Source organism: Ips typographus, linkage group LG2 (genome assembly GCF_016097725.1).
Source record: "Ips typographus isolate SLU linkage group LG2, UJ_Ityp_2.0, whole genome shotgun sequence".
NCBI classification, from domain to species: domain Eukaryota; kingdom Metazoa; phylum Arthropoda; class Insecta; order Coleoptera; family Curculionidae; genus Ips; species Ips typographus.
This window is the reverse complement of record NC_138423.1, coordinates 3,061,275-3,088,010: the sequence shown is the minus strand read 5'-3', so window position 1 is coordinate 3,088,010 and position 26,736 is coordinate 3,061,275. Positions and strand designations below refer to the sequence as shown.

General features: G+C 35.0%; 1 protein-coding gene across 1 annotated transcript in view; it reads left to right on the top strand.

Annotated features, from left to right (window-relative positions):
• Window positions 1-26,736, top strand: part of puf (ubiquitinyl hydrolase 1 puf) — a 91,067-nt gene that overhangs the window by 22,813 nt on the left and 41,518 nt on the right. The window contains exons 11-21 of the mRNA XM_081972906.1: window positions 986-1,137; window positions 7,810-7,953; window positions 8,011-8,929; window positions 12,884-13,138; window positions 13,193-13,439; window positions 13,493-13,661; window positions 17,729-17,997; window positions 22,463-22,678; window positions 22,739-22,942; window positions 23,001-23,154; window positions 26,498-26,729. Coding sequence (XP_081829032.1) covers window positions 986-1,137; window positions 7,810-7,953; window positions 8,011-8,929; window positions 12,884-13,138; window positions 13,193-13,439; window positions 13,493-13,661; window positions 17,729-17,997; window positions 22,463-22,678; window positions 22,739-22,942; window positions 23,001-23,154; window positions 26,498-26,729 — 2,961 coding nt within the window. The remainder of the gene's footprint in view (window positions 1-985; window positions 1,138-7,809; window positions 7,954-8,010; window positions 8,930-12,883; window positions 13,139-13,192; window positions 13,440-13,492; window positions 13,662-17,728; window positions 17,998-22,462; window positions 22,679-22,738; window positions 22,943-23,000; window positions 23,155-26,497; window positions 26,730-26,736) is intronic.

Below are 26,736 nucleotides of genomic sequence, written 5' to 3'. Positions count from 1 at the left end.
CTCAATATTTAACTTAGGAGTGACTTAAAAAAAAAATTATATGAACAAATCGTATTATTTTGACCTCCCCTGTATGTCATATAGTTATGGGACACCCTGTATATTTTATATAAATTAATACTCCCAATGGGCGCGGGTTTTTTTTTGGCTCAAAGTGATATAAAAAAAACAATGAACTAATAACTACATAGAAACCCAAAAAAATCTGAAATTGAAATATCGCGTTCTAAAATACAAGTGACCTTTTCTGAAATACAAGTGACGAATCTGAAATACAACTTACGTTTTCTAAAACCAAATTTACGATAATGAAATACAAGTTATAAATTCTGATATCCAACTTATATTTTTAAAATCCAAGTGATATTTTCTAAACTACATGTGTAAATGGTGTAGATAAATCTTGTTATGGAATAAAAAAAAGAAAGAAAGAAATCTGATCTGAGGTAAAAAGTCTTTGCGAATTATTGTAGTCCATCCTTGCCAATTGTTCTTTAATGAATTCTGCCAGTTTAGGTTCTGAAATTCTTGGCAAATTGTGACCATGTGATGTCTGTTATACTAACTATTTTTTCAAAAACTTTCTTTTACGAATACGTTTTAATGAATAGCGGAGACTGGTCAGACACAGAATTGCAATTAATGTTGTTTGACTTGGAGTGGTGTACATTTTCTGTAAGGTTTGCTTGTATGCTGCAATCAAATTAAGCGGAAAATCAACCTTGTAGTTAATATTTTAAAGGTGACGTTTGCTTCTTTAATTATTTAACTATTATATAGTTTGTCTAAAGGAAACCATATTCCTCAACGACTCCAAGTACAACAGTACCGAAAAGATGTATTCGCCACTTCCACAGCAAACTGGAACGTGCTGAACAACGTTTTGCATGTTATTCTATGTATACTTTGAGAATTTCTCGAATATTGTATACTTAATTAATATCATAGTTCCTAGAATCTACATGTCACATTTTTTTATTTACAGATACGCTTATCATTTGAGGAAATGGGCATTAGAAGGTAAAGGTATTGGTAGCCATTCCGCAGCTTTAGGAGAACGATTGAGTAGCCCCATACGAATCGTAGTTCAGTCGGGAAGTTGTGCGGAACGTTGCATTTTGGAAATGTTTCTTACCGGTAAGTTTTATTTTATCATTAATTTGATATATTTTAGCCTACTCACATTTGTGTTATCGTTTTGTTTTTGTTACAAAACAAGTATAAAAAGTGACACAAGTGTTAATCAGGTAAATGCACCAAACGAGAAAACGCAAATAAATAACAAAAAATCATTCTACAAACAGTTTTGTTTGACTTAAAAACAATATTTTTAATTTACAGTATGTTCCAGCTTTAATTTTTGTACTTTATTTAGTAGTATAATTTTGTAGACTTACAAGAAAAAAGTACTAAAACTAGTTCTTCAATGTTTGTATGTATTAATTCAATGTCTTGTACTTGGCGAGTCACTAAGAAGTCGTCAGCTATATATAAAAAAAAGATTTCTTAGAAAAATTGATCCTGAGAAATCACAGGAAATTATATTCATATTTCTAAAATGCCTGTTCTCGCTAAGTTTTGATTATCGAACTTATTTAAAAGCATGGTTTTCGTAATTTACTACTCACTATTACTGTGTTTCTTTGTTATCTGATCGACAGTTTTTAACAACTTGAAGGAGAAGGGAAGTGGTAATAGTTATTTAATTCTTAGATTTTTTGTGATTTCACAGACCGTTGTACATTTCGGACACCAACTATTAAATAGTTTGCTAACAAAATTATATTACTTTGCCGGACTTCTTCTTCTTCTTCTTTCTAGCCTGTCTCTGTCCACTGCTGGATATAGGCCTCTTCCATCATTTTCCATCGGTTCCTGTCTTGGGCCGCCATGATCCAGTTTCTTCCAGCAATCTTCTGGATGTCGTCACGCCACCTCGCTTGCGGTCTTCCGATGTTTCTCTTTGACTCTCGCGGCCTCCATTCCATGAGTATTTTGGTCCATTTATTGTTGTCTCTAGCCACATGACCTGCCCAGCGCCATTTTAACCTTGTCGCCCGTACTACAACATCATCGACTTTTGTTCTCTGCCGAATGTCTTTATTTCGCACCCGATCTCTGAGGCTAATACCAAGCATTATTCTTTCCATGGCGCGTTGACAGACCCTTAACTTGTTAGCATTTGCGTGTGTCATAGTGACTGTCTCTAACCCGTAGGTCGCTACTGGCAGAATACATGTGTTGTAGATCTTACGTTTTAGACTAATCGGGACATCGTGATTTTTAAGAATATAGGCCATCCTAGAGAAAGCTGCCCAGACAAGACCTGTTCGACGATTTATTTCAGCAGTTTGATTTTCCTTGCCGAGCTTAATGATATGGCCTAGATAGTTATATTCGTTCACCACTTCGATAGGCTGATTTTCAATAATTACGTCGATATTGTCTGTGCTCATTATTTTGGTCTTTCGGATATTCATTATCAGTCCTACTGTTTTGGATGTTTGTTGTAGTTCTTTTATCATTGTGGATAATTCTTCAGAATCTTTACTAATGAGCACGATGTCGTCGGCAAATCTCAGATGGTGCAAGTGTTTTCCATCGATTGAGATGCCCCTATCCAGCCATGGTAGCTTTCTGAATAAGTTCTCTATGGCCAATGTAAACAGCTTAGGAGAGATCGTGTCCCCCTGTCTGACTCCCCTGTTTATTGGAATTTTATCATCGTCAATCTTTACCCGCATTGCAGTATTTCCATACACATGACCTATTATTTCAGTGTATCTAGAGTCGATCCTCGCATCATGCATAGCGTCCAAAACAGCCCATGTCTCAATAGAGTCAAACGCCTTGTGGTAATCGACAAATGCCAGATGTAAAGGAATGTTGTATTCTGTGCACTTCTCGATCAATGTCCGTACACTCTGTATGTGGTCAATCGTGCTGAAGCCTTTTCGAAAACCTGCTTGCTCAACTGGTTGGTAAAAATCAAACTTGGCATTTAATCTGTTTGTAAGTACTTTCGTCAGCACTTTATATAAGACAGACAGCAAGCTAATAGGGCGGTAATTCTCCAGGTTAGTGGCATCTCCCTTTTTGAATAGAATAATAACTTCAGCGTTTTGCCAGGCTTCCGGGGTTTTTCCTTCTTCGAGACATTTATTTAATAGTATAAGGATGGCTTCTTCCAATGTCTTACCTCCAATCTTAAGCATCTCGTTGGTAATTCCATCCTCTCCAGGGGCTTTTCCTTTCTTTAGCTGCCCTATTGCGGTTCGTAACTCACTTATACTTATTTCCGGCATCTCTTCGGATCCCACATTTATGACAGGGTGTGTGTGTCTTCTTGTGTCGGCTGTTGGTGGTTGTACAGTCTGCTTATATAGGTCTAGGTAGAACTCCTGTATTACTTTAGCGATCTCGTTTCTCCCATATATAAGGTTTCCTTGGCCATTTCTTAATTTCGTGATTAGAAGTTTTCCTCTGTTTCCTTTCGACTTAAGCACCTTCATGTTCATGTTATTTTCGATCAGTTTTTCAATTTGGCGAGTGTTGTATCTTCTTAGATCTTTCCTGATTTCTTTCTTGACTCTTTTATTCAGCTCCTCATACGTTGGAGAGTCCCTATCGGTTTTTCTGCGTAATTCAATGAGGGTGTTAGTTTCTTTACTAATTTTTGTTTCTTTATTTTTGTTTCTATAACATACAACCTTTTTTGCTGTTTGAATGCTACTTGTTATTTTCGTTGAGAGATCGTCTAGGTTTAATTCTCTTAGGTTTTCTGTTGGCTCTAGTTTGTTCTCAATAATAGTGTTATATTCTTCTCTTTTATCTGCGAGCTCTACTATTGATGGACGAATGCTCTTTTCTATTCGTCTTTTACGTTCCAGCTGAGTGTTGATGCTGAACTTGGCTCTAACCAAACGGTGGTCACTGCCTGTGTTAAAATGGTTTAGTACAGAAACATCCAGGCAGGTATTCTTGTTCGTTGATAGAATATAATCGATTTCGTTTTTTACCGTGCCATCTGGACTTCTCCAAGTCCATTTTCTTTGAGGAGGCTTTTTGAAAAAGGTGTTTAAGGAGTAGAGATTTTCACGACAGAGAAAGTCTAACATTATCTGCCCTCTATGATTTCGTTCACCCAGCCCGAAATTTCCGATGTTATGCGGGTCTGATACATTTCGTTGGCCTAGCTTCGCATTAAAATTTCTTAATATTAGCTTAGCTTAGCTTTTGTTCTTTCAGAGTTCATTGCTACTGATATGTCTTCATAAAATTGTTCGCATTCTTCTTCTGGAGACTTGCTGGTCGGGGCGTATGCTTGAATTATTTGCCGGACTAGTCCGGAAAAAAAACATTTTACCGGAGTGGTAACGTAATGAATCATTTTCCGGACTGAAACTGATTACGTAATAGAGCATATTACGATACAGAGTATGAAATAAATTACTATTTCAGTTGTCAAAGCAGTTAATCCATATAAAATCAGAAAAATGTTTATTCCAGCACAAAGGTCATAAATTTCTTCACTTCAATTCATAAATTGTCTTCTGTAGGCGACACAGTTTACCACTCTCTCTCTATATACTCATCTGACTCTCCATATAAGAAAGCAGTTTTAATATCAATTTTCTTAAAAATTAATTTATTGAACAGCTAAATCAAATAACACTGGAAGTGCTTCTGTTCTGACCACTGGACCAAATGTTTTTTCCAAATAAATTCCTTTTCTTTACTCTCAATCTCTTTTTCTTCTACTTCTTGGAGATCTGTCGATCTGTTAATTTTAAAGCTGCTTCTGCATCTTTTCCTGGGAGGTAGATTGCCAACTATCTGTCCATCTTTTGGGTGATCTCCCGGGGGTTTGGAGCCAGGTGGGTTATTTTCTAGGGCTATTTTCGGAAGTCCCCTCCATCCGTCCGTACATAGTTGTACCACTGCCTTTTTCGTTGTCTTCTCCATCTCGCAATATCTTGTATTTTGAATTGTTCTCTAATATCTGTGTTTCTTACTCAGTCTCTTCTTGTTTTCCCCACAGTGTTTTCATTTCGGCCACCCTTAGCATGTGTTTCGTCTTGTTGGTGTCTTTGCGGACTTCTGTACCGTACGTCATAATCGGTCGGATACAGGTCTTGCAGATTCAAGATGATACCAGTTTGCTATCTTTGCGCATGTACGGGTTTGACCAGACTATTTCTTGTAGGCATCCTGAGAGTGCGGAAGCTTTGATAGTCTGGCTCCTTAAGTCTTCAACTGGGTAACTGGGTGTTTGATATATCTATACCCAGAGATAAATTGCATTACCTGTTCTATGGGATTGTCCTCCACCACTAGCGTACATCTGAGTTGTTGGCTTGCTTGGAAGAACTGGAAGAGTTGTCTCTGTAGGTCGTTTTCTTATTCGGCAATAATTACTGCATCATCGGCATAACACACCATGATAAGATTAAACAAAATGGCTCTGATGGCTGTCATGCTGTCTGATTCCTCCGTGTGTTGGGATGTTTTTAGTGTGCTGATCTTCTGCTTTAACCTTTGCTGTGTTGTTGTTATTTAGGTTATGGATTATCTTTATGTTAGCCGGTGCCTTGTTTTCTATTATTATATGTAGAATGTTTCCCAAACGAACCCTGTTAAACGCCTTTGTTAGGTCAATGAAGCTGGGTAAATGTATGCTGGGATACTGTACTCTATACAGGGTGGTCCAGTTTTAAATGTCAATAATTTACCATTCGATAGCCCATCAAAAAAATAAGTTAACATACACTATGTCATTTTCCTGAAAAATGCTTCCCAAGGAAAATCGGTTTCTTGTCATAACTGTCAGACCGCTGGAGCAATAATGGTTTTCATTTTTCTGCCTTATTCTCTACGTCACTGGATATTTTGCAAAAAATTTCAGTTTTTTTTTTACTTTACTTGTTCAATTTGAAAAATAAAGTATTTCTTATAAAATTCTGATTTGAAACCTCGTTTACGAGATAATTGAGTTATCACGTTCAAAGGCCCAAAACCAACTCAACCCAACTTAAAAATTGTCTTGAAAATGGTGAAAATTGACTTAAGAAGCTTAAAAAATGTCTTTGTAGCCAGTTTTCATAGTTTCCAGACAAATTGAAAGACTTTAGTTTTGAAAATTGGCTTAGAAACCAGTAAATTTACTTTGAAACGGTGAAAATTGACTTGAGAGGCTTAAAAATTGTATTTGTAACCAGTTTTCAGACAAATTGAAAGACTTTAGCCTTGACAATTGACTTGGAAACTATGAAAATTGACTTGAGAGGCTTAAAAACTACTTTATCGAGAATTTTTTACTACAAATTCACACATTTCAACTTTGAAAATTCTTGAACACCAAAAAATGAGTCTGAACCAATGAAAAGTGACATCAAAAGCTTAAAATTTGGATTTGAAGTAAGTTTTCATAATTTGAAAATACATTTCAATATTTTAGTCTTGAAAATAGTCTTAAACACAGGATATTGACATTAGATTTATGAAAATTGACTTGAAGACTAACTTTTCAAGTTTTTTACTTTGCTTTTAAATTTTTTAGAACTCTGGACTATTTTTAAGGCTTAAAAACTGCTTTCAGTTTAGAAAATCAAGTTTTAGGGTTATCTTCACCAAGTTTTTGACATAGCAGACTTAAAAAACTGTTTTTATATTTTCCATAAGCTTAAACATGCCATTTCACGCTTTGTCAGTATTAAATTGACTGCTAGACGCTTCACTGTACTTTAAGACTGAAAAATCGAATTTTAAACTATTTTTTATAGTAAAAGTTAAGTTTCAGACTCTTCATTGATGAAAGTAAACAATTTTGGCATTAAATGCCACGATATTAGTCTTGAACACTAATTTTTAGAATTAAAATAGTTCGAAAATTCGGATTGTTACTAGCGTTTAAATGAATAAAAAAAAAATTGATTGAATGATCAGTTTTACATTACTTATTGTCTAAAAAATTGAACGCCAGTAAACATTAGTCCAAAAATCCTGTTTTTTAACTATTTTGTCAAAAATTAACTCGTAAACCTCACAGATCACCAGATTTTAATCCTTTTGAACCATTTTAAAGTAAAAAATACAATAACCCAAGTAGACATTTTTGTCAATTTTGAATAATATCCAGTGAGCGTAGAAAATAAAGACTATCCCCCTATATCGACGCATATAAACAATTTTGAAGAATGTCATTCACATCACATAACGAGTACTCATTTCATAATTACTTGTTCCAAATTTCATCAAAATTGGTCTGACAGTTGTAGCAAAAGAACGATTTTTTAAACTGAACTTTGGAGGTCTGTGCCTTCCTTAGGAAGCGTTTTTCAGGAAAATGACATAATGTATGTCAACTTGTTTTTTGATGGGCTATCGATTGATGAATTATTGACATTTAAAACTGGACCACCCTGTAGACTTTTCTTTTATTTGTTTTGAATACTGCGTCTGTTATTGACTGTTCGTGAAGCTCTCTTGTTCTTCAGCATTCTTAATTTGCGTTTCCAGTTTGTTCTTAAGAATGCTCGTCAATAGTTTTATTGCTGTATTTAAGAGGGTTATTCCTCTATAGTGTTGTGAGCAGATTTTTGAATTAAACAAAAATGGTGGTGGATGTCGCTGGTTCCAGGGTCCCAAAAATTCGAAATGACCATCAAGAGATAGATGGAAAAATTGAAAAAATTAACCTTACGTGATATTTCAAAATTCCATCTTTGTAGCTTTAATCTTGTGAAAAAAGATTTCGAAACATTTGGAATACCTTGTATAACAGTCTTGAGTTCATTTTAAAATTTTTAGACTATGTAGCAGACCTCAGGGCTGAAATAGTTAAATGGTGGGAAGGTATCTTAAAAATCCGTTCTCAAGAGGAAGCAATAGATGGTCATCCAACTAGTCACACTACAAAGAAACCAGACACTTGGATTCGAATCATAACCCAAGGTAGATATTATTTTAATTTTTTACACTGGGAATGTTCGTTTATTCTAAAATATTTAGGCCAAGAACTGTCAATTGACTGTGATGAAAAAACGTTGCAAGAAATGGGTTTCAAAGACAATCAAATCACCTACATCTCGGTGGGAATGTCCAGGAATATGAAGAAACGAGAGTTTTTGGACGCACCGTCAATGCAAGCGGCACCGTCAAGAGACTGTTTACCAACGCTATTGTTATTGAAGCCGAGTTACTTCGAGCAACTGTTTTCTCTTATGCACACCTTGAGTTCAATGAAAATAGTGGTTAAAGGTGGCGAAGTGATTCCGCATACCAAGGCTCAAGTTTTGAGCCGTCGAGTTTGGGACATACTGAGTTTAATGCCCACCAGTCCTAAGTTGTTGAAAGGATTTCAACAGTTGAACATTTCTCTGTCCGAACTTTTGGATCCGTCCAGTGCGCAGAAGCTCATGTATTCCCTGTACATTGTGGAGTCTCTCAGTATCAGGCAAGGCAAATTCGGGGACGACGATGAAGTTCCTTGGACTAGAAAGTTTATCCAACACGGAGGGCTGCGATATCTTTACGATATTTTCATGTCGGGAGTGTTGCAAAGAGACAGTGGCGACGGCAGTGACTGGCAACAAGACTGTCTGGCTTCATTATTGAAACTGCTCTGTCACTTGGGTTTGGAGCAATTGCCTCACGAATCACGCCCTTCAAGAAACGAAAAGATTATCATTCCTAGTTTGAACGATGCCATGATGGCTCTGGTTGATGTCAAGACAACGATGCCCAAGTTGACTTCTATTTTAAAAGAAGCGTCTTTGCCTAGGGATCCTAATCATTATAAGACTGGATTTTGGGGACGAGCTCAAGTCGTTCATTACGCTATGACTTTGTTGGTGTCTTGGTTGCATTGTAGTGAAGAGGCCAGGCAGGGATTGTTTGAATCGTTGGATTTTTCGGTGTGGTTTCAAAGGTAAGTTTCATTGATATAAAAAGTTATTTTTTATTTCATTTTCACTAATTCTGATACCAAATGTAGCAATTTCATCAACCTAACAGTAAAATTTCATTAGAAAAATGCAACTAGTCACTTATTTCATTATTTAAAGTTTGTTAACTAGTCAATTTCAGCATTTTAGCAATTGAATTTCATGAAGAAATTAGTGAGTTTCGTCATTTAAACTGTCAATTTTTATTAGCAAACTAGTCGATTTTGTCATTTAAAGTTGGAAATTTTATTAGTAAATTAGTGAACTTTACCATTTAAGCAATTGAATTTTATGAAGAAATTGGACAATTCTATCATTTAAACTGTCAAATTTTGTTAGAAATTTTATCAATTTATATCAGTTGGATTTCATGAATGACATGATTTTGATATTTTTTTTTTAAGTATTCTATATCGTTTAATTTTTTTTAGAGGAGCAATGTTTTTACATTTTGCAATTTTTTTGTTAGTGGCCAAATTTTAAGATGTTTACTTTTTTGTACGCGAGTCTTTTCAAAGAAGACACTTCTGAAAAAAAGAACACAGAAAAAGTAGCGTCTTATCTGCGGACATCTGCAAACAATGATTATGAATATATTGTGTTCAGTTTTGTTTTAAAACGAAGAGTTATACAGGGTGAGTCAGTATTTTATCAGGATTTCTGCATTCGATAGAGCAGCTTACTTTAAATACAAATTTCGTTAGGAATATAATCGTCAGTAATCGCTTCTTTCTTGACATGGGGTGTCAAAGTTTCGAAATTTTCTTAGTAATTTTCTTTAATCTAGTGATGGGTAAATTACCGGTAAAGTAAATATTTTACTTTACCAGGAAGGCTTCCTTTGGCAGTTGGTTTGACGGTACCAAATTTTGTAGTGTTTTTCAGGTTATTGAATAGAAAATTTAATGAGTATTCCAAAAATGTGTTTAAAACAGTCCTTTTTTCACTCCAAGTGGGTTTTACAATCGATTTTATCCCTGACTGTCCCTTCAAACTGGGTTTCTGGCAGCTCAGAATTTGACACCGCTTTTTTCTCACTGTACCAAATTTTGTAGTGTTTTTTCAGGTTAGTGCATAGGAAATACAATTAGGATTCCAAAAATATACCTAAAACTGTAATTTTCTCACTCCAAGTGGGTTTTACACTCGATTTTGTCGGTGACTGTTTTTTTGAACCATGTTTCTGGCAGTTCAAACTTTGACCCCACTTTTCTCCCTGACTGTACCAAATTTTGTAGTGTTTTTTCAGGTTATTGGATAGGAACTTAATGAAGATTCCAAAAATGTGCTTAAAACAGTCATTTTCTCACTCTAAGTGGGTTTTACAGTCGATTTTGTCCCTGACTGTCCTTTTAAACTGTGTTTTTGGCAGTTCAAACTTTGACTCCGCTTTTCTCCCTGACTGTACCAAATTTTGTAGTGTTTTTTCAGGTTATTGGATAGGAACTTAATGAAGATTCCAAAAATGTGCCTAAAACAGTCATTTTCTCACTCTAAGTGGGTGTTACAGTCGATTTTGTTCCGGACTATCCCTTCAAACTGGGTTTCTGGCAGCTCAGAATTTGACACCGCTTTTTTCTCTCACTGTACCAAATTTTGTAGTGTTTTTTCAGGTTATTGGATAGGAACTTAATGAAGATTCCAAAAATGTGCTTAAAACAGTCATTTTCTCACTCCAAGTGGGTTTTACAGGTAATTTTGTCCCTGACTGTCCTTTTAAACTGTGTTTTTGGCAGTTCAAACTTTGACACCGCTTTTCTCCCTAACTATCCCAATTTTTTTTATTTTTTTTTAGGTTATTGGTTAGGAAATTTAATTAAAATTCCAAAAATGTGCTTAAAACTCTCATTTTTTCACTCCAAGTGGGTTTTACAGTCGATTTTGTCCCTGACTGTCCCTTCAAACTGGGTTTCTGGCAGCTCAGAATTTGACACCGCTTTTTTCTCACACTGTACCAATTTTTGTAGTGTTTTTTCAGGTTAGTGGATAGGAAATACAATTAAGATTCCAAAAATATACCTAAAACTGTAATTTTCTCACTCCAAGTGGGTTTTACACTCGATTTTGTCTCTGACTGTCTTTTTGAACTATGTTTCTGGCAGTTCAAACTTTGACACCGCTTTTCTCCCTGACTGTACCAAATTTTGTAGTGTTTTTTCAGGTTATTGGATAGGAAATTTAATGAATATTCCAAAAATGTACTTAAAACAGTCATTTTCTCACTCCAAGTGGGTTTTACAGGTAATTTTGCTCCTGACTGTCCTTTTAAACCGTGTTTCTGGCAGTTCAAACTTTGACCGCTTTCTCCCAATTATTTTATTTTTTTTAGGTTATTGGATAGGAAATTTAATGAAGATTCCAAAAATGTGCTTAAAAGTCTCACTTTCTCACTCCAAGTTCTCTACACCACTACAAAGAGGAGCTCAAAACGGAGCTCCTTTTAAGTGGTTGAACCACCCTGAACTCACAAAATTAACCCAGTTACAGGGTGTTCAAATTTCAAACCACCACTTCAACTGATTTGAAAATTTGTTGCATCAAATCAGTTTTTACTAAATAACTCGAAAACGGTGAAAGTTACGAAAAATTTGCAAGAAACCAAAAATATTCTTAATCAACTCCTTAACTCAATACCGCAAGTTTGCAGGACCGTTTTAACTTCCAGTATACAGGGTGTGCATGAAAAGTATTTACTGTTTTTGGTCACCCTGTACGCAATTTGTCAGATGTTTTGCTCAACACCACTGGAAAGAGGTTAATTTGAGTTGTTTAACCTCCCTGAACTTCCAAAAATAACCGAGTTAGAAGGGGGTGCCCAAATTTCAAACAATAATTTCAACTGACATGAAAATTTGTTGCATTAAACCAGTTTTTTTATGCTAATTAACTCAGAAACGGTGAAAGTTACGAAAAATTTTAAAGAAAGCAAAAATGTTTGTAAAGAACTGCTAAACTTATCCCTGGAAGTTTCACAGTCCGTCAGTGTACTCTACAGGGTATATATGAAAAAATTCAAATTAAGGACAGCTATGACACAACAAATTTAAGACCCATAAATTTACTGGTAAAATTGGTAAATTTTCCTGCCACACTGAATTTTACTTTTCCATTTTATTTTACCTTGCCGGTAATTTACTACCATCATTATTTTAACAAGCTGCAGATTTCGATAATCCAAAGGCAATTGGAGGCAAAACCCATGTCGTATCACCGTTGCGTTGCAATAAATACGAAATCCATGTGCTAAATACGTATCAAATTGTAATACAAAGGAATTCAATGTAAGTCAATCATTAGGCGGTTTTTCGCCGAAACATCAAAGAAATTATAGTATCGTCGCTTTCCAGCATGTTGTGCAACATTGTTGCCATACAAAAGTATCCAGTAGACTCGTACCTTCAAAGATGAATATTACTTTCTATTTTTGATCATTTAAAATAATGAAAATAGATTAATATTTCGTATCAAATGTGTTAAATCACGTTCAATAGAAAGTGGTTCAGTTTAAGGAAAGAAAATTGGGACATTACTCATGATGGTTGGATATTATGACAGAAGACATTTATATCTACAAGTAGGATAAATGTTTGGTAATACAATCACCAATCGAAAACTGATATCTGTCGTATACATCTCTCATCCCTAATATTTTGATTGGGTATTAACAGGTATTTTAGTCAATAATCAAATGTGTTATTCTTTGCTCAAAGATTAAACTCTGATAACTAGAAACTGAATATAAAAATTGATTAAAACCTTTACCGATCCATTAAAAAATGTGGTAGTTGATATCGCTGGTGTGAAGAGTTCCTAAAATGCGAAAAGATCATCAAGAGATATTTGACTTGATGTGATATGTGATGTTCTTGTATTATTAGAATATAGACGAAAAAATGAATTCTTTTTAATTAACATAAATTGTATTCATTGATCAATAGATTGGTACTGGAAGATCCAGAGCCAGCTGTTAGAAGAGAAGTTTGTTCGCACATTTACCGTCTATGCTTGGGTATATCTTCAAGGGGCGAACACGTGGATAGTGTCTTAGTAGCGCCCATACTGGCGCAATTATTGACATACTTGGATAAAGCGGAAAACATGCGATCTCAGAGAATTGAGCCGATGCAAGCGCAAGAAGAGGGTAAAGAACCTTACGGTCCCGCTTGTCGTGATTACTTTTGGCTCGTATCACGGTGCGTTTTTAGTTTAAATCCAGCTTGCAGATTGTTGTGTAAAACATTTTTTAGGCTTGTGGATAGCCTTCCCGATGAATTAGTGAAGGAGAGTATTGAGGAACCGCAAAACTCCGTAATTGACATCAACGAATTAACATCTAAAATAGCTCATTCGGTCCTGACTAGAGATTACCTGGAAGCCCGTCATAGAACCATAGAAGATGACGGTCTTATAGGACTTTTGAATCTACTAACCAACTTAATAAAACATCGACCACCATTTCAAACTAGTAAAGGTGGTCAAGAACTGCTCAATGAGGTAAAAACTCACTTCTGATTGAATCGAGGGGGTTTTACGATTTTTTTTTTCAGGTGTTTGACTTTTTGTTTGCTTTGCCCAATCCAAAATTACGGCATGTGCCTAAATGTAAATCGCCGAGATCACGTACCGCCGCCTTTGATTTGTTGGTTGAATTAGTGAAGGGATCGCCTGAAAACTATGCGGTTCTACATGAAAAGCTATTGAAGCAGCATCAACCTGGTAAGTTATTTTCACACTTTCTTCTTTGACTGTACTTGATTTTGTAGTGTTTTCTAGGTAATTGGATAGGCATTTCAAAAATGTGCTTAAAACTGTAATTTTTTTCACTTCAAGTGGGTTTTACAAGTGATTTTGTTCCTGACTGTTCTTTCGAACTGTTTTTTGGCAGTTCATATTTTGACACCACTTTTCTCTTTGACTTTAACTAATTTCTTATTGGTTTTTTATGTCATTAGATAGGACATTTAATGAGAATTTCAAAAATGTGTTTAAAACTGGAACTTTCTCACTCCAAGTGGGTTTTAGAAACGATTTTGTCCTTGAAAACTGTCTTTCTGGCAGTTCAAATTTTTGCATCACTTTTCTCTTTGACTCTACTCGATTTCGTTGTGTTTTTCTAGGTTATTGGATAGGATATTTAATGAGGATTCCAAAAAATGCTTAAAACTGTAGCTTTCGCACTCCAAGTGGGTTTTACAAGCGATTTTGTCTCTGACTGTCCTTGAAAATTGTCTTTCTGGCAATTCAAATTTTCACACCACTTTTCTTTTTGACTGTTCTCGATTTCGTAGTGTTTTTCTAGGTTATTGTATAGGATATTCAATGAGGATTCCAAAAATGTGCTTAAAACTGTAACTTTCTCACTCCAAGTGGGTTTTACAAGCAATTTTGTCCCTGACTGTTCTTTCAAACTGTGTTTCTGGCAGTTCAAATTTTTGCACCACTTTTCTCTTTGACTGTACTCGATTTCGTTGTGTTTTTCTAGGTTATTGGATAGGATATTTAATGAGGATTCCAAAAATGTGCTTAAAACTGTAACTTTCTCACTGCAAGTGGGTTTTACAAGCAATTTTGTTCCTGACTGTTTTGAAAACTGTCTTTCTGGCAGTTCAAATTTTCACACCACTTTTCTACCTGACTGTACCAAATTTTGTAGTGTTTCTTCAGGTTATTGGATAGAAAATTTAATGAGGATTCCAAAAATGTACTAAGATCATTCAATTTCTCACTTCAAGTGAATTTTACAGGCGATTTTGTCCCTGACTGTCCTTGAAAACTGTGTTTCTGGCAGGTCAAATTTTCGCACCACTTTTCTCTTTGACTGTACTCGATTTTGTAGTGTTTTTCTAGGTTATTGTATAGGATATTTAATGAGGATTCCAAAAAATGCTTAAAACTGTAGCTTTCTCACTCCAAGTGGGTTTTACATGCGATTTTGTCAATGACAGGCGTTGAAAATTGTCTTTCTGGCAATTCAAACTTTCACACCACTTTTCTTTTTGACGGTTCTCGATTTTGTAGTGTTTTTATATCATTGGATAGAAAATTAAATGAGGATTTTAAAAATGTGCTTAAAACAGACATTTTCTCATTCCAAGTGGGTTTTACAAGCAATTTTGTCCCTGACTGTCCTTTCAAACTGTGTTTCGGGCAGTTCAAATTTTTACACCACTTTTCTCTCTGACTGTACTCGATTTCGTAGTGTTTTTCTAGGTTATTGTATAGGATATTCAATGAGGATTCCAAAAATGTGCTTAAAACTGTAACTTTCTCACTCCAAGTGGGTTTTACAAGCGATTTTGTTCCTGACTGTCCTTTCAAACTGTGTTTCTGGCAATTCAAATTTTCACACCACTTTTCTTTTTGACTGTTCTCGATTTCGTAGTGTTTTTCTAGGTTATTGTATAGGATATTCAATGAGGATTCCAAAAATATGCTTAAAACTGTAACTTTCTCACTCCAAGTGGGTTTTACAAGTGATTTTGTCCCTGATTGTCCTTTCAAACTGTGTTTCTGGCAGTTCAAATTTTCGCACCACTTTTCTCTTTACTGTACTCGATTTTGTAGTGTTTTTCTAGGTTATTGTATAGGATATTTAATGAGGATTCCAAAAATATGCTTAAAACTGTAGCTTTCTCACTCCAAATGGGTTTTACAGGCGATTTCGTCAATGACAGGCGTTAGAAAACTGCCTTTCTGGCAATTCAAACTTTCACACCACTTTTCTTTTTGACGGTACTCGATTTTGTAATGTTTTTTATATCATTGGATAGAAAATTAAATGAGGATTTCAAAAATGTGTTTAAAACAGACATTTCCTCATTCCAAGTGGGTTTTACAAGCGATTTTGTCACTGACTGTCGTTGAAAACTGTCTGTCTGGCAGTTCAAATTTTTACACCACTTTTCTCTCTGACTGTACTCGATTTCGTAGTGTTTTTCTAGGTTATTGTATAGGATATTCAATAAGGATTCCAAAAATGTGCTTAAAACTGTAACTTTCTCACTCCAAGTGGGTTTTACAAGCGATTTTGTCCCTGACTGTCCTTGAAAACTGTGTTTCTGGCAGTTCAAACTTTCACACCACTTTTCTCTTTGACTGTACTCGATTTTGTAGTGTTTTTCTAGGTTATTGTATAGGATATTTAATGAGGATTCCAAAAATATGCTTAAAACTGTAGCTTTCTCACTCCAAGTGGGTTTTACAGTCGATTTTGTCCCTGACTGTCCTTTTAAACTGTGTTTTTGGCAGTTCAAACTTTCACACCACTTTTCTTTTTGACGGTACTCGATTTTGTAGTGTTTTTTTATATCATTGGATAGAAAATTAAATGAGGATTTCAGAAATGTGCTTGAAACAGACATTTTTTCATTCCAAGTGGGTTTTACAAGCGATTTTGTCCCTGACTGTCCTTTCAACCTGTGTTTCTGGCAGTTCAAATTTTTACACCACTTTTCTTTTTAACTGTTCTCGATTCCGTAGTGTTTTTCTAGGTTATTGTATAGAATATTTAATGAGGATTCCAGAAATGTGCTTAAAACTGTAACTTTCTCACTCCAAGTGGGTGTTAGAAGCGATTTTGTCTCTGACTGTCCTTGAAAATTGTCTTTCTAGCAATTCAAATTTTCACACCACTTTTCTTTTTGACTGTACTCGATTTCGTAATGTTTTTCTAGGTTATTGTATAGGATATTCAATGAGGATTCTAAAAATGTGCTTAAAACTGTAACTTTCTCACTTCAAGTGGGTTTTACAAGCGATTTTGTCTCTGACTGTCCTTGAAAAATGTCTTTCTGGCAGTTCAAACTTTCACACCGTTTTTCTACGTGACTGTACCAAATTTTGTAGTGTTTTTTTAGGTTATTGGATAGGAAATTTAATGAGGATTTCAAAAATGTGCTTAAAACAGTGATTTTCTCACTACAAGTGGTTTTTACAGGCGATTTTATCCCTGACTGTTCTTTCAAACTGTGTTATTGGCGGTTCAAACTTTGACACCGCTTTTCTATTTCGTAGTGTTTTTTTAGGTTGTTGGATAGGAGATTTAACGAGAATTGCAAAAATGTGCTTAAACCAGTAATTTTCTCACTAAAGTGGGTTTTTCAGCAAATTCAATTCAATTCTCGATTTCAAAAATAAACTGAAAAAAAATCATTTTCTTACTTAATGGTGGTGGGTAGGTCATGAAAGCCTAGCTAAAATAGCCCTAGTTATGTTATTTTAACAATTATCACATGACCGTCTATATAAATAGTGTTCTAAAATCACGTGACAAATGTCACTAAGGTCAAAAATATCAAACTGGGCTCAAAAGTTACAAAAGCAAGAGTTTAAAAAAGTTTTCTTCTATTTGATATAAATCGTGTTTCTAAGATTTATGACGGTTATTTTGACAGTGACAGTAACGTGACTGTCTAGCTAAATTATCTTCTAAACCCAAGCGATATCTGTCACAAATGTTAAAACTTAACAAATTATGAAAAAATAAAAATCTGTATTTTTGACGTATGGTTTATATAGAAAATTTGCAGTATTTTTCGATGTAGATTCTATGTCAATCATTCAAAAACATCCTTTATAATAATGTAAAATTAATTTTGTTTTCAAAAATCTACCATTTTTGAATGATTATTCTACGGCCATTGGCAACACTGATTCATATTTCGTGGATTATGATCCTGACCGATCCATGACCGATGTTTTTGATTTTGGGAGTAGGATCTGTAGTGTAAAAAATCAAACAACAGTTTATCCAACGTTTCGTAAATTTATGATAAACATTTCAGGGTCAAATTCTCCATATCCTTGGGATTATTGGCCTCACGAGGACGGACGTTCCGATTGCGGTTATGTGGGTTTAACAAACTTGGGCGCCACTTGCTACATGGCGTCTTGTATGCAACATCTGTACATGATGCCACAAGCGCGCGCTTCCATTCTAGGTGCATGCACAGAAGACTCGAAACACGAACCCACTTTAAAAGAGCTACAACGCATGTTTGCTTATTTATTGGAGAGCGAACGGAAAGCTTATAATCCCAGGAGTTTTTGTAAGGTATGAACTTTTAGCTATCTGAGATTAATTAGTTTCATTATTTCCATGTTTTGAGTGTTTCAAGTTTCTCTGCTTTAAAGAAGTAACTGCAGACTATATCAATAGAAATATTTAATTTTAAGTGCTAAAATAGATTGTTTATGAACCTCAAAAGTCGAATCATTAATGAGGTTTAACTTAAAAGAACTAAACAACTAATAAACAACAAATTACCAGCTGAAATTAGTTTATTTGGCTAATATTTCACCAACCAGTACTTTAATTGAGAGTAGTCAAAGAACTGGTTTAGTTGGCTATTGTTCTACCTTCAATTAAAATTGCTGCCATAAATTGTAGCTTTGTTTTACAGTTCCAATTTCTGTACAGGGTGTCCCAATACTATACATAGTATGGCTATGAAAAAAAAAAATTTTCTTAGTAAATGTGGCCGAGAGAAAATGCTGGAAATAATTTTCAGCTTTCTAATTCCACCGCTCGATCCCACTAAATCGAAAAATGTCCAAAAACTCCGAAAATTTAAATGGAAAGGTATAGTAAAAATTTCATAAAAGTAATCCCCTATTCTCTACCAGGAATTTTCCTATTTAACTTTTTTTTCTATCTCTTCAAATAAAGTGGTGGGAGTAGTGAAAAGTTTGCTTTGAAACAAATGAAATATCTCGAAAACTGCTAATCGTAGAGACTTTGTTTTTGAGGCATTTTAAAGAGCATTTTGTCCTGTAGAGTGTCCCAAAACAATGTTCCATTTAGTTTTCGGTCGTTTCGATAGAGGGCGTTTTTACAAAAATTGCACTTTCTTCTTAGATATCTCGAAAAAATCAAATTCTTCCTATTACTTATTCCATAAGGAATCAGATTGTCGTTGTGTAAAAACTGCAGTACTCTATCTCTTTTGTAACACGAGATATTATTGAAAAATCGTTAAGAATAGCCTGTTTACAGTTATAAACATTACATTATTAATCAAATTAGAATACTATATGTTGCTTAGGGTTTGGTTATAATCATTTTGGTCAAGGTTTTGGTTATAATCACAATTTGGTCATTAATATACGCAATTCCGTTTGGATTCAGACCATTTTCTGTTTGCTTTTTGAGTTTCTGAACGTAATACTGCAACATCTTATTGATAAACCTTGGTATTTACAGACGATATTGAGTATTGCTTTACCTGGCAACGTCAAAATGATAGACGACATGAGAGAGATGAGGCATGAAATGAGGCATTTTATTTATTTCTCTATAATATTTTTTTATTGTCAAATTGTTCATATTTGGTCCATTTTGTACCTTCCAAATTGCCTTTACCGAATTCTGAAGCTGCTGATATGATTGCTGTCTACTCTGTAACTGTAAATACCAGGGTTTCTCAATAAGATGTTGCAGTATTACGTTCAGAAACTCAAAAAGCAAACAGAAAATGGTCTGAATCAAAACGGAATTGCGTGTACTAATGACTGCCATTATAACCAAACCCTATGCAACATATAGTATTCTAATTTGATTAATAATGTTATGTTTACAACTGTAAAAAGGCTATTCTTAACGATTTTTCAATAATATCTCGTTTTATAAAAGAGATAGAGCAGTTTTCACACAACGATAGATAATCTGATTGCTTATGGAATAAGTAATAGGAAGCTATACCATTGCATTTGATTTTTTCGAGATATCTAAGATAAAAGTGCATTTTTTGTAAAAACGCCCTCTATCGAAAAGACCGAAAACTAAATGGAACATTGTTTTGGGACACTCTACAGGACAGAAAATGCTCTTTAAAATGCCGCAAAAACAAAGTCTCTACGGTTAACCGTTTTCGAGATATTTCATTTCTTTCAAAGCAAACTTTGGACTACTCACACCACTTTATTTGAAGGGATCCAAAAAAAAGTTAAATAGGAAAATTCTTCGTAGAGAATATGGGATTACTTTTATGAGATTTTTACTGTACCTTTCCATTTAAATTTTCAGAGTTTTTGGACATTTTTGGACAAAACCGAGAACTTCACACGCCTTTTTGTTCCTGACTGTGTCTTCAAACTGTCTTTCAGGCAGTTCAAACTTTTACACCGCTTTTCTCACTGACTTTACCAAATTTTGTAGTGTTTTTCATGCTATTGGATGTGAAATTTAATGAGGATTTCAAGAATCTGTTTAAAACAGTTGTGTTCTCATTCCAAGTGGGTTTTACAGATGCTTTTGTCCCTGATTGTCGTTTCAAACTGTGTTTCTGGTAGTTCAAACTTTGACACCGCTTTTCTCACTGACTGTACCACATTTTGTAGTGTTTATCAAGTAGTTGGATGGGAAATTTAATGATGATTCCAAAAATGTGCTTAATACAATCATTTTCTCAATACAAGTGGGTTGACAGTGGATTTTGTCCCTGATTGTCGTTTCAAACTGTGTTTCTGACAGGTCATACTTTGACACCGCTTTTCTCCCTGACTATACCAAATTTTGTAGTTTTGTCAGGTTATTGGATAGGAAATTTAATGAGGATCCCAAAAATATGCTTGAAACTGTCATTTTCTTACTCCAAGTGGGTTGACAGTGGATTTTGTCCCTGATTGTCGTTTCAAACTGTGTTTCTGGCAGTTCAAACTTTGCCACCGCTTTTCTCACTGACTGTACCACATTTTGTAGTGTTTATCAAGTAGTTGGATGGGAAATTTAATGATGATTCCAAAAATGTGCTTAATACAATCATTTTCTCAATGCAAGTGGGTATTATAGGCGATTTTGTCCCTGACTGTCCTTTCAAACTGTGTTTCTGGTAGTTCAAACTTTGACAACGCTTTTCTCCCTGACTATACCAAATTTTGTAGTTTTTTCAGGTTATTGGATAGGAAATTTAATGAGGATCCCAAAAATATGCTTGAAACTGTCATTTTCTTACTCTAAGTGGGTTGACAGTGGATTTTGTCCCTGATTGTCGTTTCAAACTGTGTTTCTGGCAGTTCAAACTTTGCCACCGCTTTTCTCACTGACTGTACCACATTTTGTAGTGTTTATCAAGTAGTTGGATGGGAAATTTAATGATGATTCCAAAAATGTGCTTAATACAATCATTTTCTCAATCCAAGTGGGTTTTATAGGCGATTTTGTCCCTGACTGTCCTTTCAAACTGTGTTTCTGGTAGTTCAAACTTTGACAACGCTTTTCTCCCTGACTATACCAAATTTTGTAGTTTTTTCAGGTTATTGGATAGGAAATTTAATGAGGATCCCGAAAATATGCTTGAAACTGTAATTTTCTTATTCCAAGTGGGTTGACAGTGGATTTTGTCCCTGATTGTCGTTTCAAACTGTGTTTCTGGCAGTTCAAACTTTGACACCGCTTTTCTCACTGACTGTACCAAATTTTGTAAGGTTTTTTCTGGTTATTGTATAAGAATTTTAATGAGGAGAATTTTAAGTGGGTTTGACAAGCAATTTTGTTTCTCCCTCTCAAACTGTGCTAAAAAGTTGCAATAATCAAGGTTTAGAAAAGCTTTCTATCAGTATTAGAGGCAAAAAGTGTTTCTGAGATTTATAACAGTTATTTTGACAGTGGTCAATACATTAAGCTTTATATCTGTTACATTGGCAGAAAGACCATTAGAGGTCGATAGCCGTTTTCCTCGGAAATAAAGATTTTTTATATACTTATTGAGTATACAGTGCGTTTTTTTTTAACGCGCAACATAGGATTTCACGTGTTAAATTTTTAAGCCCATGTTAGACCATGTTATTCTGGAACTACAAGTATAAAACTTGACAGGTGGCTGTTTCGTACCCTGAAGCTTAAGTAAGTTTACCAATTCGGCCTAAAAAGTGTTAAAAAGCTTGCAAAAAATCATCTTTTTTCGAAAAGGTTTTATCGTTTCATACTCCCTGTATGCATTGTTGTTCTTTGTTGTTTTTGATACTGGCACGGCAGGTAGCAGGTAAAATTTGGCGTAGAAAGGGTGACAATTAACTTTATATCAAGAAAGTTAAGAACAAAAGAAGCATTTTTATAAGTGAATTGTTCAAAGTGACCTCCGTTTGAAGCCAAACAGTATTCCAAACAATCATAAAATGCCCTTTTGACGTTCAAAAGATGTCGGGTCGTGATGCAGTCAAAATATGTCACTTTACCTGCTACCTGCCCTGCCAGTATAAAAACAACAAGGAACAACAATGCATACAGGGTGTATGGAACGATAAAATCTTTTCGAAAAAAAATGATTTTTTTCCAGTTTTTAATCACTTTTTAGACCAAATTGGTAGACTTACTTAAGCTTCAGGGTACTAAAGACACACCCGTCAAGTTATAGATTTGAAGTTCCAAAATAAAATGGTCTAACATGGGCTTAAAAATTTAACACGTAAAATCCTATGTTGCGCGTTAAAAAAAACGCACTGTATTAATATGGTTGTTGATACCTAATACAATGTAGAACAAATTTGGAACTATGTATATCCATTAAAAATATCTTTAGGTGTACACAATGGACCATCAACCACTAAACACAGCCGAACAGAAAGACATGGCCGAGTTTTTCATCGACTTGGTCAGCAAATTAGAAGAAATGACTCCGCCACTGAAAGAAGTAATTAAAAAATTGTTTTGCGGTGTGATTAGCAACAATGTAGTTTCTCTGGACTGCGATCATGTCAGTCGCACGTTAGAGGAGTTCTATACAGTGCGGTGTCAGGTAATTTAACGTTGCAATTTAATTTTTACCACTACAGTAAGCCATTATCGAATTGTCCAGGTTGCCGATATGCGTAATTTGTACGAGTCCTTGGATGAGGTGACCGTAAAAGACACCCTGGAAGGCGATAACATGTATACGTGTTCGCAGTGCGGCAAAAAAGTGCGAGCCGAAAAACGAGCCTGTTTCAAAAAGTTACCGCACATTTTGTGTTTTAACACCATGCGATACACTTTTAATATGTTGACGATGCTGAAAGAGAAGGTGTGGTATAACTTCTGACATGTTATTGATAAGCCGCTATTGATGAGGATTGTTGTAGGTCAATACGCATTTCTCCTTTCCTTTGCGGTTAAATATGGCAGGCTACGTGGAAAAAACTCTAATGCCGCAGCATTATCAGGAGGATAAAGTGAAAGAGGATCCTGAAATGGAACAGTACGAGTATGACCTTATAGGTGTTACCGTTCATACTGGTAAATACAGTTTTTCTATTTAGTTTCGTAAAAACGTATTACTTGCAAATGAGTGTTATTTGAACTGTTAAATGAAAACCTGGTTAAACAGGTAAATTTTTTGTTAGGACTAGTACTTTTACTTCAGAATAATTAGGATGGTTTCCAGAAAAATTTGACCGGTAAATTACAAAAACTGTGTTTTTGGCAGTTCAAATTTTGACACCGCTTTTCTTCCTGACTGTACCAAAATTTGTAGTTTTTTCAGGTTATTGGATAGGAAATTTCATGAGGATTCCAAAAATATGCTTGAAACAGTGATTTTCTCACTCCAAGTGGGTTTACAGTCGATTTTGTCCCTGACTGGCTTTTCAAACTGTGTTTTTGGCATTTCAAACGTTGACACCGCTTTTCTCTCTGTCTGTACCAAATTTTCTAGTGTTTTTTTCAGGTTATTGGATAGAATTAAAGATGATTCTAAAAATGTGTTTAAAATAATCATTTTCTCACTGCAAGTGGGTTTTACAGGCAATTTACTCTCTGACTGTCCATTCTAACTGGGTTTCTGGCAGTTCAAACTTTGACACTGTTTTTTTCCCTGACTGTACCAAATTTGTAATGTTTTTCAGGTTATTTAATAGGAAATTTAATAGAAATTTCAAAAATGTGTTTTAAACAGTCATTTTCTCACTCCAAGTGGGTTTTACAGACGATTTTCTCCCTGACTATTTTTTCAAACTGTGTTTCTGACAGTCCAAACTTTGACATCGATTTTCTCCCTCACTATACCAAATTTTGTAGTTTTTCCAGGTTATTGGATAGGAAATTTCATGAGGATTTCAAAAATATGCTTGAAACAGTTATTTTCTCACTCCAAGTGAGTTTGACAGTCGATTTTGTCCCTGACGGTACTTTCAAACTGTGTTTCTGGCAGTTCAAATTTTGACATCGCTTTTCTCTCTGTCTGTACCAAATTTTGTAGTGTTTTTCAGGTTATTGGATAGGAAATTTGATGATGATTCTAAAATTGTGTTTAAAACCGTTATTTTCTCACTCCAAGTGGGTTTGGCAGTCGATTTTGCCTCTGACTATCTTTTCAAACTGTGTTTTTGGCATTTCAAACGTTGACACCGCTTTTCTCTCTGTCTGTACCAAATTTTCTAGTGTTTTTTTCAGGTTATTGGATAGAATTAAAGATGATTCTAAAAATGTGTTTAAAATAATCATTTTCTCACTGCAAGTGGGTTTTACAGGCGATTTACTCTCTTAATGTCCATTCTAACTGGGTTTCTGGCAGTTCAAACTTTGACACTGCTTTTTTCTCTGTCTGTACCAAATTTTGTAGTGTTTTTCAGGTTATTGGATAGGAAATTTGATGATGATTCTAAAATTGTGTTTAAAACCGTTATTTTCTCACTCCAAGTGGGTTTGGCAGTCGATTTTGCCTCTGACTATCTTTTCAAACTGTGTTTTTGGCATTTCAAACGTTGACACCGCTTTTCTCTCTGTCTGTACCAAATTTTCTAGTGTTTTTTTCAGGTTATTGGATAGAATTAAAGATGATTCTAAAAATGTGTTTAAAATAATCATTTTCTCACTGCAAGTGGGTTTTACAGGCGATTTACTCTCTTAATGTCCATTCTAACTGGGTTTCTGGCAGTTCAAACTTTGACACTGCTTTTTTCCCTGACTGTACCAAATTTGTAATGTTTTTCAGGTTATTTAATAGGAAAATTAATAAAGATTTCAAAAATGTGTTTTAAACAGTTATTTTCTCATTCCAAGTGGGTTTTACAGTCGATTTTGTCCCTGACTATTCTTTCAAACTGTGTTTCTGACAGTTCAAACTTTGACATCGATTTTCTCCCTCACTATACCAAATTTTGTAGTTTTTTCAGGTTATTGGATAGGAAATTTCATGAGGATTCCAAAAATATGCTTGAAACAGTTATTTTCTCACTCCAAGTGAGTTTGACAGTCGATTTTGTCCCTGACGGTACTTTCAAACTGTGTTTCTGGCAGTTCAAACTTTGACATCGCTTTTCTCTCTGTCTGTACCAAGTTTTCTAGTGTTTTTTTCAGGTTATTGGATAGAATTAAAGATCATTCTGAAAATGTGTTTAAAATAGTCATTTTCTCACTGCAGGTGGGTTTTACAGGCGATTTACTTTCTAACTGGGTTTCTGGCAGTTCAAACTTTGACATCGCTTTTCTCTCTGTCTGTACCAAATTTTGTAGTGTTTTTCAGGTTATTGGATAGGAAATTTGATGATGATTCTAAAATTGTGTTTAAAACCGTTATTTTCTCACTCCAAGTGGGTTTGACAGTCGATTTTGCCTCTGACTATCCTTTCAAACTGTGTTTCTGGCAGTTCAAACTTTGACACCGCTTTTCTCCGTGACTGTATCAAAATTTGTAGTATTTTTTCAGGTTATTGGATATGAAATTTAATAAGGATTATAAAAATGTGCTTAGAAACATGATTTGCTTACTCCAAGCGTGTCTTATAGGCGATTTTGTCCCTGACTGTCTTTCACACTGTGTTTCTGGCAGTTCAATGTTTAACACGCTTTTCTCACTGACTGTACCAAATTTTATAGTGTTTTTTCAGGTTATTGGATAGAAAATTTAATGGGGATTCCAAAAATGTGATTAAAACAGTCATTTTCTCACTCTAAGTGGATTTTATAGGGAATTTTGATTTGACCCGAAGAAACCAAAAATGTCCCTAATCGGCTGGAAACACTGGCTCAAAACAGTTCTTTTAAATGGTTGAACCACCCTCACAAAATTAATCCAGTTACTGGGCGTTCAAATTTCAAACTACCACTTCAACTGATTTGAAAATTTGATGCATCAAACCGGTTTTTCCTAAATAACTCGAAAACGGTGAAAGTTACGAAAAATTTGCAAGAGACCAAAAATGTTCCTAATCAACTCGTTAACTCAGCACCGTAAGTTTGCGGGACCGTTTTTGCTTCCAGTATACAACGTGCGCACTTGCATGGTAAAGTAGTAGTTTTGAACGTAGCATACGCTTTTTACTGAACCACCCTGTGATATCTTTTAAGCAAATTTCAGACCCATAAATCTACTGGTGAAATTGGTAAATTGAGTTTTACTTTACCGTACCGGTAATTAAACGGTCAAGGTAAATTTACTCCCATCATTATAAAAAAGGTCCACCTGTCAGTTTTTGGGACTGGTGTCAGCTTACAGTTAGTTTCAATTCGATAAATTCAATCAGTTTGTCCAATTTAAGAAAAGTAATGCGGGTATCCTGTTACTCGTATTAAATTGAAATTGAGGTTTTCAAACAGTTAAACTTACTCCGTTAGCAAAATAAACATTTTTGACGTTTAGGAACTGCTGACGGAGGCCACTACTACAGTTTTATAAAAGACCGAACTGTAGGATCACGGGATAAATGGTTTTTATTTAACGATGCCGAGGTAAAACCGTTCGATCCCAATCAGATAGCTGCCGAGTGTTTCGGTGGCGAAATGACCAGCAAAACGTACGACAGCGTCACGGACAAATTTATGGATTTCAGTTTCGAGAAAACCAACAGTGCTTACATGTTGTTTTATGAAAGGTACGCG